General features: G+C 40.3%; 2 protein-coding genes and 1 long non-coding RNA gene across 3 annotated transcripts; 2 read left to right on the top strand and 1 right to left on the bottom strand.

Annotated features, from left to right (window-relative positions):
- Positions 1–1,491: 1,491 nt before the first annotated feature.
- LOC104425246 (glucose-induced degradation protein 4 homolog) lies at positions 1,492–6,438 on the top strand. The gene is made up of 8 exons (XM_010037883.3): positions 1,492–1,649; positions 3,466–3,521; positions 4,320–4,469; positions 4,785–4,858; positions 5,028–5,082; positions 5,370–5,432; positions 5,528–5,655; positions 5,892–6,438. Exons 1-8 carry the CDS (start codon positions 1,604–1,606, stop codon positions 5,968–5,970), a joined length of 651 nt encoding a protein of 216 aa, XP_010036185.2. The 5' UTR covers positions 1,492–1,603; the 3' UTR covers positions 5,971–6,438.
- Positions 6,439–8,760: 2,322 nt separating this feature from the next.
- Positions 8,761–11,595, top strand: LOC108956326. Its single transcript, XR_005547232.1, has 2 exons — positions 8,761–9,178; positions 10,727–11,595. It is a non-coding gene; the product is annotated as an uncharacterized LOC108956326 (long non-coding RNA).
- A 1,198-nt stretch (positions 11,596–12,793) lies between these two features.
- Positions 12,794–15,329, bottom strand: LOC104425245 (thioredoxin-like 1-1, chloroplastic). Its single transcript, XM_039304043.1, has 3 exons — positions 14,894–15,329; positions 14,186–14,527; positions 12,794–13,402 (listed from the first exon to the last, which is right to left on the bottom strand). The coding sequence occupies exons 1-3, from the start codon at positions 15,167–15,169 to the stop codon at positions 12,989–12,991; spliced, it is 1,032 nt and encodes a 343-aa protein (XP_039159977.1). The 5' UTR covers positions 15,170–15,329; the 3' UTR covers positions 12,794–12,988.
- Positions 15,330–20,998: the final 5,669 nt, after the last annotated feature.

Raw genomic sequence — 20,998 nt, 5'->3', positions numbered from 1 at the left:
GCAAAAACATTTCCTGCATTTGATCATGTAGAGTCTACTCAACCAAAAAATGAGCTTCACACCACTTAACTAGCAAATCACCGTAGCAACTGCAGTACTACTTTACTCTTCAAAAACTTCTACCATTTGACACAAATTGAAAAGCAAAGTGCAGCTGAAATTCATTAGTAAAATACAATTAAACCATAAAAAGTTCAAAATACTTAATATAAACCATGAATATATAACTACACATCTTGTTAATTCACTTGAATTTCTAAACACCTGAAAACAAAACAAACGACACTTAATTAATACTCAACAAAAGTTTTAAATTGAAATTACTATTAATACTATTGAGAACATCTTAATATAATATAATATAACATACATTTTACTTAGATTTGAATATATAAGAGAATTATAAATAATATAATGTAATTTAATATACAGGGTTGGTCCAGGGTTGGATCGACCCAAAACTTTTAAGATCGAGGACCAACCTGCACAGTGTTGGTCCTGAAATTTTAGAACTAAGGATCGATCCAGTCCCCTTGGGAACCGGACTAGAACTGGCAGGGTTGGGCCGGTCCAAGGTTGGTCCAAGGTCGACCCTAGACCACTGCTCACCCTTAAGTGATATAAGGGATGATTTTTAAGAATATATTTTGCAAATAATTCATTTTCCAATAAACAAATGTACCATCGGTTTCAATGGAGTCTAATAGCTTGCAAGTTACGTTTCTTGCACTTTAATTTCGAGTCTTCTAAATTCCATGCTCTTGATTTTTCAGTTTGCATTCACATTTGCTAGCGCTTTAAGTTTCTAGCATGTCAATTTCCCATTCGAAGCACGTTCTCAAGCATTTTCCATCTCGTCCTCAAGAGCTGGCACACCTTTACCTTGGAAATGTTTACGATTGGTTCAAGGCTTGGACACTTTCTCTAGAGCCCGGACCGCCCGGACCAAGAGTGCGAATTCGGGTTCCGGATTCCCAATTGCCGGTAATCAGATTCGTGCTTTTTAATTTAAGGATTGTTCTCCTCGAAACAAAAGGTTCAAGGCACAAATTGGCGGCTTCATAAGTAGACGGCGCAAAGCGATTCGTGGGCGAAATTCGGAGTTTTTAAAGCAAGAATCCCCTTTTTTCTCCGTATAGAATAAATCTAATACGAATGTATGAATGTCATTACAACGCAAACGTGTAAGGACGAAAAGACGAGGGGAAAAGGCAGTGCCATCGCCAACTATGAGATTGAGATCCTTGTATAAATTTGATCCCAAAAGAATAACAAGAAAAATAAAATCACTTCTATCAAAACCCAAAAAAGAAAAGAAAATGAATAATAAAATAGTTGGCCATCTTCGTGGGCTTGTGGCGATTATTCGATTGCAGACAAGAGCGCATTTCGGAAAAGCCCAAGTGGGTGAACAGCGATGAACCGCAGAAGAAACGAGCTGGACCTCGGAAGCGGCCCCGAAATCGTGGGATCACTACTACCCATCGAACTTCTTGGATACCGTCTTGCGAGAAAAGCTTCGGAACCGAAATCTACGCATACCCATCTTCGTCTTGATCGTGGATTCAACCCACTTTTGAGAAGGAAGGGAAGGCGGAGAAAGATGCCGGTGCGAGTTGTGGAGAGCTCAACGCCTTCCCAAGTGTCGGGTAATATCTCTAGTTCCTGCTTTCGATACGGCGCGGTTTGGTCGGTCTTGGTGCTGGAATCGTGTGTACACATGGTGAGGATTCGGGGGTTGTGTTGTGTTGGATCAATACGTGTTGAAGTTGCGGTCGGTTTGGCAAAGGGGTTGAATTTGTTGGAGGGTGTTTGCTATTTCACTTCCGGTTGCTGGGTTTTTTAGGAGGTTTTGTGTTGCCATGCCTCGCTTTCTGTTGGGATATCAATCTGCGAGGAACTGATGTTAGCTGTGAATCTCAATGTACCCTTCATTCATAGCTGTGATCATACTAAGGATAATTTTTATTATATCGGACCCCTGTATTTGGTAAAACGTGAAAATTTGAACCTTCGACTCGAGCTACTTTGTTGAACTTGATCACGATTGGAATTCCTTTCCTGAATGATGGCCGATGGTGGGTTGAGTTGATGCTGTGATAATGATATGATGGTGCAGTCATGGCGAAAGAGTTCAAAATGGCTCCGGAAGTACTTTGTATGGCCCCTAGGCTCTGTTGAAGTGTATCCAATTGAACTGATCGTATACTTTAGACCACCATGAATACTCTGTATGTATTAGTGCCAGCTGGGTTAATAGACAGCCCCCGTGGACCAACAGTTACAGGGGATCAACCTGTGCTAACCCCTTGATGTAAGTGACTTAGGAATGAAGCTACTGAAATAGATAGACATGGGTCCAAGATTAATCAACAGTCACCTGGTACCAACCATGTCCTTAGATTGAATGGCCTAGATGAAGACCAATCAGCGACTATCTGAGGCTCGGAGACTGTTGGGGGATGAATTGGCACCAAATGAGATCACAGCTAGCAGCTGCTATTTTGAAACATGGGAAGTTTAGTGATGAAATGATACACAACCATCATCTCATCAGAAGAATCCATGGTTCTTTTCCTCTGCATTCCACCTCATTTGCTCCTCTTCCATTTAGAAACTCAATCAAGTTAAGTTGCTGGGCAACCTTTGAAAATGCCTAGGAATTACTTGTATGTGGTTGTCACCAGTCTATTGAACTAGAGAAGGCTAAGTGTATAAGTGCATGGGCAAATCAATCATAGTTTGCTTATCTGCTGAATTGATGGTTTACTTGCCTCTGCAGCTGACTGATAGACAAACCTAATTCTATGAGCATTTTGCACACCAATGCTTTTTGATTGTTTCTTTTCCCTTTCATGGACTGACTGGCTCCTAGCTTAAATGACATCCCTTGTATTGTGGCTCTTTCAATGCTAAAATATGGAATTTAGATCTCTTTGTAAGCAAGTTGCTTCTTTATAAATTAATATCAGCCTTTAAAGGTCTAGTTGTTTGTATATTTGTTAGTTGAACTTAAGGCATGTTTGTTTTACTGAAAGAGCTTTCTGCAAATTAGCTTTCCGGACTTTTACGTGAACGGTTGGTTGAACATGGTTAGTGCACGGAAAAACATTTACAGTCAAAGAGAACACCCACATTTAAAATTAGGAAAATGAATTTCCAATGTTGAATAGGGAAATTTTCTAACCATAACAAGCCTCTTTCCACAAGCATTTAGTAACTCCGTCTTCTATCTTAAGATAGAGTTTTACTCCCTTTTCAGCATACCACAAAACAAATGAAAATTAGCTATTTTCCTGGAAAATGATTTTCATGGAAAGTATTTTCCTTTAGCATATAGTTTTCAGCAAGATAAACACACCCTTAGTACTTGTTGTTGCTGACCACATTATCACCTTCTTATATTTGGCTTTGAATGTAATTGAACTCTTTGAGGTACTGATGTGAGATTGCTTGATTGTGAAGGTGCAAATTCTGGAAATACATTACCCCAAGCTTGTTCACTTTTAACTGTTGGACAGGTGAATCTTCATTCTTGATCAATGAATGCTGTAGCTGTAAATTTGATGGAAATATTCCAATTCAATGGCTGCTTAGACAAGCTCTTTAATCCATCCTCCCCCCCCAAAAAAAAAAAAAAAAAAAAACAAGGTCTTTAAGGATTTGCTCCAATAATGTCTTGAATTGTTGCAGAGCTGCATTCTGACAGTAGCTATGACCGTTTATGTCCTCTTGCTTCTCCACGTTCTTGCTTATTTGTCTGAGGAATAACTGCTGAGTATGGAGATAGACGTTAGAGCCAGACATTGCACTTAAACTAGGCTATTTTACGTCTTTTGTTCTTTTATATTCATTTTAACAAGACTACAACATGCTCTTGGGCGTTTTTCCCAGTAATAGATAGATATGGATTGTTCTGCCTCACGGCTAGGTTCTGTAGCAATATTGAAGGGATAATCATGTCTGTTCATATTTGTAAAGCTTCAAAATTTACCTATGTAAGGTAAGGATCCAATTATATGCTCGACTAGCATGCTGATCTCTTGACCTTTTATGCAGTTGCCCCTTTTAAGTAAAAGGAATATAGGGGACCATGCATATTGTTGCTTAGATCAAGGACATTTTCATGTGATGAACTTTTATTTGGAGGCATGCTTGTGCATTTGCATTAGGCATCTACCTTCTTAATTTTAGCACCATAGATGAAAATTCCATATGTACTTATTTCTTAATGATTTCTCTAAACTAGCGATGAGGAATTTCAAATGCACAATATTTGGAGGTTATGTTCTGATTGTCTCTTTTCAATTATTATGCAGACCTTCTCTGGCACTCAGAACGTCTCTAGTCTGCAGAACGAGAAAGATGAAGCTTGGAGAGTTAATGTCTGTATTCAAGGATGCGACCTTGATCATGGTTATCTCTGTGGTACCATGGAAGCCCTGAACGTTCCAATGGCAGATACACCGGTAAGATGGATTTTCCACCCAACCAATTTAGATTCTATGATAACTCTGTGCTCTGTAAGTGTTTATTGCTCTGCTGTCTGGTGGAAACAACTGCTTTGTAAGGTGGTGTTTGGAATTCTTAGTTATGTTTAATCTCAATGACCTTATACCAAAATTTGAGCTGTTGATAGAGATTGCTGCATATTTACTGACCAAGATCATGGAAATCCCAACAAATATGTATCCTTTTGCCTCTCAAAATAGGGTGCTAATGGGTTACGTTTTAGCTCTCTTTCCCCGACATGGCTTCAATTTATGACTCACCAATTCTATCAGGTAGTGACCTTTTGGGAAGGAGAGATTGTTGACGGCAAGAACTACACATTCTTCACTGGCAAGTGGGAAGCAATGTATGTTCATTTTTTCTCTTGATTTACTCAAGTTCAAACCTCTAGTTATTCTTAAAAATGCTTCCCCACAGACATTTGGAAATGGGAGGACAAAGCTCTGTCTAACCTTTCATCGTTAGAACTAGGATCCCTTATAGAATATTGTCTAATTATTGGAAATATTTATTAGGCCAGAAGACGATATAAGGCACTGGACCAAGTTCCCATCTTTCTTGCCTCTTCTGGTAAGTAGTCAGACTTCAGAAACAGGTGCAAACATACATATAATCACACAACATAGATATGTGATGTGTTATAATCATTCAAAGCAGAAGCTACAAGTATTCAGGACATATGTGATATGTCACATTCCTGTACATAAATTTATGTGCATACATGTCTAATACACATCCACAAGTTGCTTAGATTACTTCAAATGGATATATCAATCATTGCTCTTTGTCTATTTGACATTACTCTTCTCACATATAATTTTTTTTTTTTAAATATTTTATGGCCATGTTTTTTACAGAGCCGAGTGGAAGCTGATGGTGGCAAAACTTTGGACCTAAGCAATTATCAGTACATATTTATGGTAACAAGTTTAAAGCTACATTAGTGACATTCAATTGTGGAGTTTCTTGTCTTCTTTAATGCAATTTCTCACTTTCTTGCTCATGTGTTGGCCAGAGATGGAAAGAGCAGTACTTTGTGAATGTTGGAGAAGACTGTGGTTTGACTATAGCTGGCTTTTACTACGTTTGCTTCTCATGCATTGATGGGTCCATCAGCGGGTTCTATTATGATCCTAAAAGCAGGTAGCCTAGAAAGTGATGCACTAATCCTCTCCTGTGTCTTGCTTTGGCCTTCTAAGCACTTAAATTGTTATTCTCATGCTATGATCACCAAAATTCGAAAGGAAAAATATATGGGAGAGAATTCTGTTGTGTTGTGTTGATTATGCTATTATTCATTATTGGAATCCTGTTGCTTTCACGTTCTTCTTCATTTTTTGGGTAAATATGAACAACCCCTGCCCTTGTCTCAATCACAGTCCATTTCAGAAGCTTGAACTTCAGGCCACAAACGGAGAAAGATTGGGTTACAGTTTTTCCACCTATGAGTTCCAGTGAACTGAAGCTTGCGGGGGATGTCAATACGTGGGCTAGTGCTTTAAATTAGTTTGTGAGGCCAAGGGCAGAAGTACAACTTGGGCACTTTAATACCACATCCAGAATCCAGAGAACCGCAAACATTTCATCATCGTACGAGTCAGTCCGTGCTTTTCTGTGGTAGTGATCTGTCTCTGTACTGAATGACTCTTCTATGCCGGTTTCCTGGATGCGTGACTAGCAAATGACAGGTTGGTAGTATAGTCTGTAATTGATTGTGAACTAGCTTATGCCACAGTTTCTCATTCATCTCTTGAGAAGAGGAGAGAAGAAAATTAAAAAGTTTTTGGTCTTTCTGATGTTACTGTGCAATATGTTTTAAAAACCATGTTGATCTGCCTCTGTACTGAATGACTCTTCTCTGCCGGTTTCCTGGATGTGTGACTAACAAGTGACAGGCTGGGAGTATAGTCTGTGATTGATTGTGAACTAGCTTATGCCATAGTTTCTCATTCATCTCTTGAGAAGAGGACCGAAGAAAATTAAAAAGTTTTTGGTCTTTCTGATGTTACTGTGCAATAAGTTTTAAAAATCATGTTGACATTTTGTTATCTTGTGCAAGTTTCGATTCCGATAGCTTATCCTGTGCCAAGGGAACAAGAAAGCAGGTGGTACAATTTTCAAGAAGCATCATGTTTTCTCAGGCTCGGCACATTTTTAAGTCATATGCTCCATATGATTGTTAGGAAGAACGGTTTCTAAATTCTGCGCAAGTTAAGCTTGGGTTTCGGTACGTGCACGGGGAGTGACATCCACGTGATTGAACGAACACACGGGCGGATACCGGCGGCTCATGAGCTGATTACTAGGTTTATGATCTCGGGTTTAGGTTAAAAGAATTTATAATTGGCAATGCGGTGACTTTGTGTATCACGAGAAAACTCGGTGCATTTGAAAAATGCAATTCATTCTTGTTTAGTTGCTTAATAGAGGCGCTTTTTGGCAAGATCTTACGATTTCAACTCCGTCACTTCTTTTCTATAATTTCGACAATAAGCTAACATACGTTTGTTTAATTTATCTAGGAGTTGGAAAATCTAGAGGAAATATTGATGAAACTTCATCATTATAGGTTTACAAGCTGAGAAAAAACCGCTAGCCATATTCTCGTATATCACCGTACAATGAAGCAATATTATGGGGAGCTGGACGCTTCCTTTTTCTTTTTGATGCAACGGTTAAACGAGGTATTTCGCTTATGGGGTTAAATCTACCACCTTAGTCCGATCAAAGACGATCCATTCACGTGAGAATAGGAGATTGTAAAGTGCTATTTTGTAGCATGGCCGAAACAGCTTAATCAAATAAGAATCGAATATGAATATGGTGCGCCTCTTACTACGAGAAACTTCGACGATTTTAATACTCGATCGATGATCTGGACTGAGAGACGGAACGGTACCGCCATCAATGAGCAATGACCCTTTAGTCACATGGATTGCTCCATGAGATACGAGAGGAGATTTTAAGATGGCAGAGCAGTTGGGGCGAGAGGGAGACAGTTCTGCAAACCAAGGACAGAACAAAACGGAGGAATCCGGGCTGCATATCGTTCCGAGTGCCCGACAGAGCCCTTGATCCACGAGTCCCCCTTCACTTCCCAAGATTTTATCTCCTTGCAGGGATTCACTGGCCATGGAAGTATGGGTCACCTTGCTCTCTCTCTCTCTCTCTCTCTCTCTCTCTCTCTCGAAGTAACATGCATGGTTGATGAAACCCTAGGCGCCATCGCAGGGAAGCATCTGCAACGAGTTACACCATTGAAAAGTGAGTCATGGCTAGGCCAAATCTATATATAGAAGTTCCCATATCTTGTTGATGAAACCCTAGGCGCCATCGCAGGGAAGCATCTGCAACGAGTTACACCATTGAAAAGTGAGTCATGGCTAGGCCAAATCTATATATAGAAGTTCCCATATCATTAAGTTAAGAGGTTTTGGGTGTCTAATGCAGTTGGTTGGATGGAGATTTTTGCGATGTTTCATTGACCCACACCACCGATTCTTTCTACCTAATAATATATCTTGACTCTTACCTAAAAATCATAATAGATCTTGACTCTTACTTTCAATCAAAGATAATAAATTATGTATCGATTATACAGTTCACGTGATATAATTGACAAATCCAATTGGCAACATAATATATACCTCAACAAGCTTTGTTTTATAATTTAAAGGAAAAAATTCCTCTCACTGCGTATGATTCGCTCGATTCTCCTTAAGCCCTGAATCGATATTGAAGATGAGCACCCCATGTATAAGTGCCAATATTGCTCATCTTTAGCTGTCTCCATGGGCGAGTAGCAAAAGGAGAGGTTAAACCCATTTAAGTCAACCATCAATCTGTACATATTTCACTGCATTTATTACTAATATGCTGAAGAATAAGAAAGGGTGATGCAACCAATCCTTATCCATTCATCGATCTATAGGGCCATATTATAAGATGCATACAAAGAGATCTGTCCTCATCACCGCCCTAGAAAACAGCGCCAAAAAAGGCAAAAAATCCAACTCTGATGAAAGGGCCACGACACCAATCATAATTGACTAGCTTTTTCGATGTAGACATTAGTATTGATACACAATCGTAAAAATGACTTTTTCGGATAGAGAGCACGCATCTATTGATTTCCCGGATAGAATATCACATTATATTTCTTAGAAAAATAGGTTGCTCGAATATACAGGTGTCAGCTTTGTTTTATTTAGAAATATTTGGAGCAGCCTCTTTCGAACCTTGAAGGCCTTATCTTGACTCAACCTCTCACCCTCTCTCTCTCTCTCTCTCTCTCTATATGTGCTGACACTTCTGGATAATAGAGAAAGGCAAGGACGAAGTGAGAGGCTTTGGCTCTTCGGCGACCGAGTTTTCGCGTCCCATCAACTCTCATCAAGGACCTCGCATGTTGGCTAAGAGAGAATGATGCAGCCAAGGATGACTTGCCGAATTACATTTCCTTCTTTCTGGAAAAGCGTCTTTCGATCTGGTTCTGAGCTGATTCCAGACAAGTCATTCGAACATACCTCGAAGATCGATCGGCAAGTTAGTCTTGGCTACATGCTTCTTTCTTGAGCCTCATGTTTGGCTCTTGGTGATCTTTACTAATTACTCACAGTCATGATCTGCATCGGGAGCTTCTCCGAGATTCTTGATTCTTCATTTGGTATGTTGTCTCGTGCTCAGACATTTGATATTCATTTAAACGTAAGCCTACTCCAGCTCGCGAGAAGGAGAATCTTATGCAACTGATACGTCGCTTGGAAAGATGGAAACTTTTCGAGATTTCTGATTCAAAAAGTCATTTTTCTCTTGCCGGGCATGAAAATATACTTTGTTAGGGTGTTGTCGACTCATTATGCTAATTTGTGAGTAGTGCAATTGTACATTCCTAGCAATCTTTGTTAAAAAATACAATAGTGCAATCTAGAGAAGGTGAAGCTTGATCTGATAATAGTGCATATTTGTGCGATCTACTCACATTGACTTCTGATATAGATATATCTGAAAGTTAGTATTGAGAAGGAAGATCAGTACAGGGAGAAACATTTGCCATTACATACTATAACTGATGTCTGAATGACCTTTCTTCTTCCCTTAATCTTTTTGGCAATGTACTTTTCTGATTAATTTTGAGAGGCCAACATTGCAGATTGTCGATGTCTTATTCTACTAGTACCAATCATCCTATTCATTGTTGGCTTTCATTGATGATCAGTAGGATATGAATGCCGATCGATGCGACTCAGAATAACGCAATAATCAGTATCTATTTAGTGGGATTGTTAGTTCCCACCGGTAAAACATCTTTGTCTACTATATCAATGTCATATTGCTTAGCAAATAGCCTTGTGTAAATTTAACTCTTGCATCTTTTGCTTTGTACATTGCTTTCGTGCTCTATACAATGAATTCGGAGAGAAGGCAATCCATGGTAATTGGTGGGTGTGAGATATTTACTCTTGATTGTCACCATTTCTTTCCATGCCTTTGAAGTCACTCTTTCTCCTTTCCTTGTATAGAGCGCTCCCTGCAATGATAGATGATATGTGTGAGTGATTCACCGTGTATTTTTGTGAAACTAGGACATACAGTAAGAGAGAAAGCAAAATTCTAATGGCAAATAGATTGTCATTAGTTGTTTTCATATCAATTTTCTCCTATATCACTGTACATTATGTACAGAGCTAATTAAGTGAATCACCAGCCAAGAGGCCCTACAGAAATAGAATGATAGGAAAATGGTGACTTGAACGCTCGGTGGACCTACTGGAAATTTGCTTCCCTCCTGACGGGATTTATCACCACCTAAGCGACGTTTTAAACACCTCAGCTGGGTACGTGAGATTCTCAATTACTCCATATCTTGATGGTAGCAATGTTCATCGGCCGAATAGGATCGGTTTCCATGCTTTAAAATTGCTATCGAATTTTAATGCATTCACTTGTTAGAGCCAAAAACAAAGCTCGGTCTACAAATGATGTTACAAAGACATAGTTTGTCACATCACTTTTTTTTTATAACTAATTTATTGCATCCTTTTACTACCGAATCTTATACATTGTCTTTGCACCCACTATCATACTCATGTATGCAAATCTGGATATCTCCATGTTTAGCAATTCACACTTTTACAACCTTAGATGGTTGTAACTTTCCCTTCCTTTGGCATTCTCTAATTAGCTTTTAAGATTATAGATTGTGCTAATCTAGGGCTGGACAGTAGATATCTGCCAAGCAGCACTTTAACAAGCGGCAATGATTGGTGAAGTGTATGTTCTTACGATTTTTTTTTTTTTTTGGTTGAAATGTTTTTAAGGCTGGACGGGCAGTGAATTATTTAGGATCGCTTACCTTTTAGAGGGTAAATTAACTTTTGGACGTGACTCTCGAATTTCAGTTTCAAACACGAGCTCCGTGTCTTCCATCAAACGAAACCATGATGTGATTGTTAATCAACAGCAAAAGCATCTCTACGATCACTTCTTGTAATTCGACTTTTAATGATTGATTTGCTTTCATTTGGAGTAGTGCTCGATGAAACTCTCTAGCTATTACCACTTCTTGAGGACAGAAGAATCCAAAAATGTACTGGTGCTAAACTTTACAAGAATGGGTTGCATTTGGTTTAGTTTTTGCCAAAAGAGTTGGCCTTTTATCCAAAGGGTTTTTAAGAGAAGTAAATGGTTTAGTAAACAATTGTAAAATTCTATATTGTAAAGCAGTTTTTTTTTTCTTTTTGGTTAATAATTGTAAAGCGATTTTAGAGAGAGAGAGAGAGAGAGAGAGAGAGGATGGTCGGGTTCATGCAATGGAGGAAAGCTCGGGTGATGGGCTGCCAAGGTCATGCGATCCCAAGCAATATGGCCCTATTTGCCAACATTTCAGATAGTTGGTGGATTAGGTCCTCATGTCATATTTTCTTCTGAAATGAAGAATTTAGTGCAAATATGATTGAAGAAGTAGTTTCTTCATATATGGGCAACGGCACTTCAACTGGTTTTAGAGGTGAAAGGAATATGTAATTGCTGTTTGAAAACAGAAAGTTAGAAACAAAGGGTATCCAATGTTGATTTTCTTTTTGTACCCGAAGAGAACCTACTCTTGGTGATAAGAGCCTTGACTTGAGATTATATTAGTAAATAGTGCGCCAATTCTAGTAGTTTGCTTCTAAGCTCAAATAATAACACTTTCTAAAGAGAGGTGAATAAGAGAGGAGACCAATCCTACTGTGTGAAAAGGTTATTCTATCAGCTGATTCACTAGGGTTCATTAGGAATTTTTGAATTGAATCCAAGAAGATAGGATCATTGATCTGTTTTGCCAATAACTCCAATACTAACTCTTGAGGTTGTGTGGCCCTAGGCGAGGTGACATTGAGGTCACATGACCTTAGGCTAGCTAGATCTGGAGATTGGAAGCAAGCTTTGTCCCTCAACGACACTTAGGCAATCCTTGGTGAGCATCGGACAACCTCAAGCGAACTAGATCTAAAGATCAGAGGTGAACATCAATCCCTAACAACCCTTGTGCGACCCTAAGCTAGCATTGATTAGAGGTTAGTGAGCTAGATGTGGAGTGACGATAGTCTCTATATGAGAGAGACAAGGAATAGTGTCTAGAGAAATAACATGAGTAAAATAGGATTATGAAAATATTAACGAGGGCAAGATTGAAAGAAAAACAATTCATTAAACCTATGAATCAACATTTTTGGAAAAGCCAAAGCCCATACTAAATTGCCTTGAGCTTTGAGCATTTGCAAAACTCAACTTTGCATCAAAGGCCTTTGTGATTGTGTTGCCAAAAATCAAAACTTAGCTCAAGGGCCTTCAATGGTTTTATATGGAGTTTTATACAACAAACTTGTTCCTTATTTTACTCAACTTGCTTATTATCCATAAGCAACACCACTTGGGCGAGGTCGGAGAGAATTAGAATGGTAGAAGAATCTGCTCCATTTTGAGTAATTGCGGTTATTATATTGTTTTAGTTTTCTCATTCAAAAGTCCCTTGTTCTTGCTTCCTCATTGCAATATTAACCATTTACAAACTCAAATGGTCGATGTTTTGAGTGCATGGGTTTGCTATTACATCTGATGTAAACTTCCTAACCCCTGGCCAAGCACAGTCCATGTCCGCCAAAACAACCCCGACAATGTTTCCGAGGTACAGAGATTCTTTATGGATGTGTCAAACAGAAAACGGTGGCTCATTCCTAAAACAAACAAGCAGCGACATATCGCAAGCCGCAACGCATGCCACGGCCATTCTGGCCACTGAATGAACACGCAAGGCACGTTACATTAGAATATAAAACGATAGGATCTTCAAGTTACAACAGCTTCTTTCCCTAGGGAACAAGAAGCCACTCACAAACTACCCGGTATTCTATAAGGTACCGAGAGAACAGCAAGCTTGGATCCGAAAAAACATAAATCCACAGCTTGCTAATCACTGGCTATACACGTATATCTAAGTCCTATGTATTGTCTTTACCAGTTTCTTGCTTTGTAAGCACTGTAAAGAGAGAAACAAGCCCAGAAAAATAGAAAAATGCCTGTACAAGAAGAAAAGGAGAGATGAAGACGAAATACTATAGTTGCCAACCTCATCTTGCTGTATTAGCCAAAGGTTTTTGGTCCGAAGAGGTTGATGGGGAAGGGGAAGTGAAACAGGGAGAGGAAGGTCCGAATGAGCAGGAGATACCACAGGTTCAGCCACTGCTTCTTCGTGCTCTGTGACAGGAACTGGCTTCGGCTTGTAGTTGAAGGATAAATCTTTGTTGGCTGCGAGTGCCAGGAGCTCTTTCTCTTCCAGACCTTTTGTCGGGCCAAGGCTACAACGGTCTGGGATGTGCTTGGCCAATGCATCTTTAAATTTCTTTATCTGTGAAACATCAACACAGCCAATTTTTCACATCAGCAATAAACTTAACAGGACAAAACAAAATAGTATGCATAGCGTATCATTATTCAAAGTCAATGAAAACAACATGGTAGCCAGAACTCTCAGGATTTATTGGCAAAAAAGATGATCCTAAGAGTAAGCTAATTAATATTTTGGCTAGAAAAGAAAGGCTAATTAATGTCATGTGTCTTCTTTACAAGCGCATTTGGTTAAGAAAATGAAGAGCAGTTTCCAGAGAACAACGATATCTATTTCACATCATTTTCTGACAATCTTGAGAAGAGAAAGAAATTTCATGAAGCACAATCATGTACTTCCAATCTAAAACGATGTTGCTGGGATAAAGAAAGGACGAGTGTCTCTTTCAAAAATTGACAACTTGAAGCAGTAAACATTTTCAAAAAATTTCCAAGCGAAGTAATAGAAAACAACCATGAAACCTTCTCCATACTCCTAAAACTGAGCATAGACAATGATACTTGATAACAACAAAATCCAGTAACACTAGTCATGTCTGACATGGAGAGTCTTCGGGCTATGACACAAGGTCTTCCTAGTTCCCTCAGTCCATTAGATTTGCACTTTGTAGCCCCGCCGTAATTGGAACTCTATATACCCATAAAACAGCATATATGAACTCAGCAGATGGGTGAGGACTGAAGTAATAAGTACAATCACAACCTCACCAATCAGACCACCGCCAAGGAAAAGCATCAATAACTGGACCATCAGCAGAGATAGAAGGGATCACGAGAAACTAACCGTGGCATTAGTGCAGCTGAAGCTGCAGAGCCGGCCATGAGCACCTCTATATAATCGGAAAAACGGGAGAACATGAACGTTGAGGCTATAACACATGGACTTGTGCTCCTCGTAGTTCACCTGAAGGAACTGCACATCCGGATTCATCTCCGCCAATTGGCATATCTTCGGATGCAGGGCCCTGCATCCACCACAGCCGGGGGAGAAGAAGCCGACAACCACCAGTTTATCTCCAGCGCTCAACAGACTCTCCACGAGGTCTTGCGCACCATTGACCTCTCTCATGTTCGGTTGAAGCCCCTTCTCCCACCATTTCTGAGCCTTCCCTATCCTCAAATTACCCTGTGCCATTTCATAGTGCAACAGAAACTCAATTACTTTCTTCCCAATAAGAAAGTACTGAAATTTTACAATTAACTAATATGTCCAGATTTACAAAGTAACGCCCCAAACCGTAAGCGAGCAATCAAACAATTATATTCGATACCCAACAAGAAGCCTACTTTTGTAGACCACCCTTTTTTTAAAGAAAACATAAAAAAGATCATCAGAAAGAAATACCACCATAAATGGATACCCAAGCTTGGACATATATAAAATAAATGGTGACCACGCACAAAAACTCCTCAAAAAAGCACCCAAACGTACAGAACAACCTGAACAATATCCAAGTAACAGATGAATCGCGCGAGGGAAAGAAAGCCAAACCTGCACATTCGAGGAGTAATTTCGCGACAGCCTTCTCTTCGGCACGCACTCAGGCCGCTTGTGCACGATTCCGTCGCCGAAAACGCTGCTCCTCGATCTGGAGACGGGAGATCTCAGCCCCGGCGGCTTCGTCATCGCGACGGGGCGGAGCCTGAGCTGAAACCCCGCCAATTTGCCAGCCTTGAAGCTTCTGGGGAACACGGAGACGCCGCATTCGCCGGCGACCCGATGGTGGCGCGACGAGAACAAACCCGATCTGCTCATGAGCTCGGCCATTTCCTCGCCGCACGAAGAAAAAGAAACAAAACCCGGATCTTTCTTCGGCCTGTCGATCGAACTGGAAACGAAAACGAGCGGGATTGAATGCTTTTGCTCGTTCAACAAGGTAAAGGGTCCCGTTGAAAGCACTTTTCCCGCATTGGAGAGAGAGAGAGAGAGAGAGTTTTTCAGCTATTGATGGATGGAAAAAGTGTATTAATAAGGCGAAAAATGAAAATTCGAGGCGACCGTTGGATTGGCAGTTGGCAGTTAATACGATGTGATTCCGACGGCGGTGATCAGCGGAGGGGGACGTTGAGATTTTTACTACACGACAAGGCCCGCTAAGTTTTGATTTGGTAGGATTTTACGTGGGGCGGTGGTAGGTGCACGTGAGCTGCGGAGGATCATACACGTGGCGGCATTTGAAGTTTCGTGGGCAAGGACGATGAAAGGGGAAGCCATTGGATTTGAATATTCTTACCGGATAAACTCGTGAAAGACAGTTCGTTTTGCCACCTCTTTGGATTGAAAAAGAGGGAAGCCGAGAGAGAGAGAGAGAGAGAGAGATCAAGAGATTTTTCTTCATGTGCACATGATCGATGTGAGTCCAATTAATCCCGTCGATTCATTGGATTATGCAATTCTCATATGACAATCACGTTATCGAGCTACTGCAATCAATTGAGCTCATATAATACAAAAGTATATAAGAACCATTTTAAAAGAAAATTATAAGAGTATAGGCACTCGATATTGTTTTGCATGAAGTGCGCGAGCTCGGATTACATGTACCAGATCCATTTCGATATACGTCCACGATGTCCAAGGTGGTTACGGGCCACTTAAGCTTGATCGATCGAAATGACAGGATGAGCAAGTCTGAACTAATCATTCCCTCCTTCAAGCTTAGTTGACCAGCTAGTTATGCCTAGCCATACTCGATCGATTTTGTATGAAGATTGAATATCTTATTAATTTAGAAAAGATTTTTAGATTCAATACGACACCCGATCAATCCAGGCTTATGCATTTACTAGATTCGACTAGTGCTTGTGATGATAGCTTGTGCCATGCAAATGATAGTCATCTTATTATCTTGGTTACTTTGAGGTGCATAATTACTTTATTTTCTTAAAGCAAACACAATTGCACATTTCAATGTCAAATTTCTTCCTCAAAAATCTCAATGAGGCAATGCTAAAAATACTAAAATCCCTAATACTAGATTTGGTTCAATTTTAATACGTGTGAGTTGTTGTTCAAGATAGTGAACCTATTTAAGCCCCGATAACAGTCTACCACATAATTTAATAAGTACATTCGATTGATAAACCTTAGCATGTCTGTCATGGTTCTTCCAATACACCCCCACATACCCTTTTGTTTGTTATGGTACAACAAGATGGACGATATCACAATTTCGGTAGTCAAGATAATTATCAACTAATCTTAAGAAAATATCTTTAAAAAAATAATTTAATCCTCTAATTTTGTAATCGTTTAAATTTTCTCCTAACCCAATTCGAGTTTCTCTACACACACTTACAACTTTTTTCTCCGGAACAGTCTCCTGTCAAGCACAAAGACCATTAAAGGAATTGTCAAAGTCTATCCACCACCAATATGGTTCTGCTCTAAGGGGGCTTTCCATTGCTTGTTGGATCGAATTGACGGGATGAGAAAAGTGCTTTTTTGTTATCTAGGAGTGGCCCGAGCACCACAAGTAGTGTCACGGTCTAGAGGTTTTTCCATACGATGAACCAAAGATCATCCAAGAAGATCGAGTGAGCTTTAAAGTTTTAGGACTCCTTGTATACTCTAGGCAGGTAATATGGGAAATGTGTTTATTCAAGAGAATTTTTATAATTAATGCAAGTAGTTGATAAATGGAGATATAGAACTTCCATCGTTAGATTGAAGGGAGAACTACAGTCGTGATTATGGGAGTTTTTTGTGTATATATATATATATATAGATATATGGGTTTCTTCTCCTCATTTGTGTCATCTCACAAGTAATAAAAAAATTCAAGTGTCTCTCTAAAGGGCTTCTCTCTCTATGATCCTTGTGAAGAGCTTCCTTCTCTAAGATACTTTGTGAGGAGTGGTGAGAAAGGCTAACTTGGGAAGAAATTTCTAAGGCTACATGGGTAAGGGAACGCTAGATCACTTAGCTAGTGACAAGTGGCATCATAGTAAGTCGATCCAAAGCACCATAGATCCACGTTCCAACACATCATTCATCTAGGGTGAAGACCATTGAAGAACTAAGTGGAAGGGCCACGATCAACAATGCCTCAAGGCAAAGAAGGGTCGCAAGAGTTCGAGGAGTTGGAGGCCCACGTGGCAAAGATGGGGATTGCCATGGGGGACATCCAAGGAGTGGTCAAGGAGTTGTTCGAGAGCATTGAAGGGCTTGAGATAGGAAAGGAAGAGCTCCAAGAAGAGGTGCAACGGCTCAAATCTAGCATGGATGAGCTTTGGTGAGACATGTTGGGCACCATGAGCACTACAGCTGAAGAACTCCAGCAGTAAAATGATGCCTTGGAAGCCTTGGTGGAGGCTATGCATTCGGAGATAATCAAACTGAAAGTGAAACTCGCCGAATTAGAAGCTGCACATGTGAATGGGGTAATTATTGTGCAACCCGGTTCATGAGTGGATGCCCCCAAAACTGAAAGAGTTTGGGGGATCAAGAGTGGCTAAGGAAGTGGACAACTTCCTATGATACATGGAGTAGTACTTCCAACCAATCGGGATTATTTATGGAAAACTTAAATTAAGTACCATAGTCATGTGTTTGATCAACAATGCCCTATTGTAATAGCGTCGTAGGTGTGATGATAGGAGTAGAACTCTTGGCGTTGGTCAAGACCCACAAGACCGAGTAGGAGACATGACTGGTTTTGTTAAGGATCATGAGTTTCATTAAGGCGAAGAAGGCAAAAGAGCACGAGGAGGACTCATACTTGCGGATGTGATGATTGCGGGTGCCATGATGAGTGTACTTGTAGCTATTGGAGCATATGGTCTTTTCATCTTGAAGGAGGCCACAAGAAAGCTCAACCTACAGGTTGAGAAGGGAGTTGGGCAACTCGAAACCATGAATTCCAATGAGGTCCCTACATGTGGTGTGGCTAGGGAGGTGAAGTTCACATTTGGCAATGAAAGAGCAAGAATACTCCCGAGGTGATTCCACTCGATGATTACAACTTTGTTATTGGCTTAGGTTTCCTTGATAGGATAGATACTCTCATTGTTCCGTTCGCTGATAGTATTTGCATCTTGGACACATGGGATCAATGTGTTGTCCTAGTAAAGCATGAATCAGGATGTGATCAAAAGATGCTATTGATGCAAGTCTCTAAAGGAGCAAGGAAAATGGGTAACCTTTTTGGCAACTCTGAAGGCCGAGGACCCTAAGGGCAACAAGAATGAAGACTCAATAGAGCTATGGAAGAAGCTACTATCTCAAAGGGAGGTGGATCATCGAATTGAGCTAGCTACTAATACTCGACCACTTGCCATGACACCATACGACATGGCACCCCCAGAGTTGGTATAATTGTGGAAATAACTCAAAGAATTGCTTAATGTCAACTACATCCAACCATTGAAAGCTTCGTTAGTCACCTTGGTCCCGTTCCATAAGAAATATGACGGATCATTTTGAATGTGTATCAACTACCGGGTGTTGAACAAGTATATACTAAAGAACAAGTACTCAATCCCACTCATTGCCCATTTGTTCGACCAGCTTGGTGAAGCGCAATACTTCACGAAACTTGATTTGCGATCGAGGTTACTATCAAGTGCGAATTGTCGAGAGAGATGAGCCAAAGACCGAATGTGTGACATGATATGGCTCATACAAGTTCCTTATCATGCCATTCGATCTGACCAATACTTTCTCAACATTTTGCACCCTCATAAACAAGATACTCCAATTGTTTCTTGATTGATTTGTTGTGGTTTACTAGGATGATATTGTAGTGTATAGTTGAATGCGCAAGGAGTACATCAAGCATCTTAGCCAGGTCTTCCAAGTACTTTTGGGTACATGACCTATATGTTAAGTGAGAGAATGATGCATTTGCGTAATGGGAAGTCTCATTCCTAGGGTATATTGTTGAGGGTGGACGAGCGTGCAAGGATTTGGCAAAATTTTGTGCCATTATAAGGTGGGAGCTGCCAACCAATGTGACTAAGCTGGGATCATTCCTTGGCTTCATCGACTATCATTGGCGGTTCATCCGAAACTACTCAAATGTCACCATGCCACTCACAAACATTCTAAAAAAGGGGAAGTTGTGGGAGCGAACAAATTGATGCCAAAAGGCATTCTATCGACCAATGCAAGCAATGATAGAGGAGCTAGTGCTTGTCTTGCTTGATCACTCAAAATTGTATGAGGTAGAAATTGTTGTCTTGGATTATGCTATTGGTAGTGTTCAAATACAAGAAGGATACTTGGTGGCATTTGAATCAAGGAAGTTGAACAAGAGTGAACAATGATGCATGGCCCAAAAGAAAGAGGTGATGGTGGTGGTGGACTACCTTTGTATATGACAACACTACCTCTTAGGATCACGGTTCATCGTGAGAACAGAAAATGCGGCCACGAGCTACTTCCAACCATAGAAGAAGATGAGTTTGAAGCAAGCTTGTTGGCAAGACTTACTTGTAGAATTTGACTATGTGTTAGAATTCAAACCTAGGAGGCCAAATCCATGGCCAATGCACTTAGCATCAGTTGACTTGAGTGCCCATGGACCGCATGAATTGAAAAGCGTCTGCAACATGAACCAATCGCCAAGACCCTTCTTGAGTATGCACAAAGAGGCAAGACTCCACAATTTTGGTGTGAGGATTACTTACTTTACGCCAAGGGGTGACGACCATACATGTTCCTTCATGGGAAGCTACAAAAAGAGGTATGTGTTCCTCTAGGGATCCACCACACTATGGCACTTGTAGAAGTTCAATATTTTTTCTCACACTTGTGTGACAATGTTGAAGCTTATATGAGGATGTGTCTTATGTGCCAACAAGACAAATTGGAGCAATGATCACTAGTAGGCTTCTTGAGCCACTTCCTATCACGAAGCATTCATGGGAGAATGTCTTAAGAGACTTCATTGTGAATTTGCCTAAATTCGAAGGGTGTCGGACTCTCGTGGTTGTGATGGACTGGTTCTCCGCACATGCGACGTTCGTGCCAGCTACAAAGGATAGCCTAGTTAAGGAGGCAAAGGTTATTTCTAAAGCACATTATCAAGTATTGGAGTGTATCGAAGACAAGTGTGAGCGATTGTAATCATTGTTTCATTAGGAGACTCTAGACCGAGTTCGTTAAGCTGCTAGGGTAGATGTCAACTTCTCCACGATTTTGCATCCCCAAATCGACAATCAAACGAAGATGGTAAATGTTCTCCAAGAGTTGTACCTTGGACATTATGTGAGCAAAATGCAAAAGGATTGGGCAAAACTAATCAATGTAGCCAAGTTCTCCTATAACTTACAATGGAGTAAGTCTACGAATTGAAGTCCTTTTGAGATCGTGATGGGGGCAACAATTGCTCACTCATAGTACAATTGAAATAAGCTATCAAATGAATAGCCTACAACTTACAAGTTTGCTAAGGAGTGGCATAAATAAGCAGACTTGGCGTGGAACTTATCTACACGAGGCCCTGAAGCGCATGAAGAAATGGGTTGACAAGAAGTGACAACTCGTGGAATACAAGTCAAGGACCTAGTATTGGTCAAGTTACACTTAGTTATTCGATAGTAGGACGTGCACAAGTGGTTTATTCGTCGCTATGAAGGTTTGCTCTAAGTGTTG

This window comes from Eucalyptus grandis, chromosome 11 (assembly GCF_016545825.1).
Source record: "Eucalyptus grandis isolate ANBG69807.140 chromosome 11, ASM1654582v1, whole genome shotgun sequence".
Lineage (NCBI taxonomy): Eukaryota > Viridiplantae > Streptophyta > Magnoliopsida > Myrtales > Myrtaceae > Eucalyptus > Eucalyptus grandis.
Note: the sequence above shows the minus strand (reverse complement) of the source record. Positions and strands in the feature narration are given on the sequence as shown.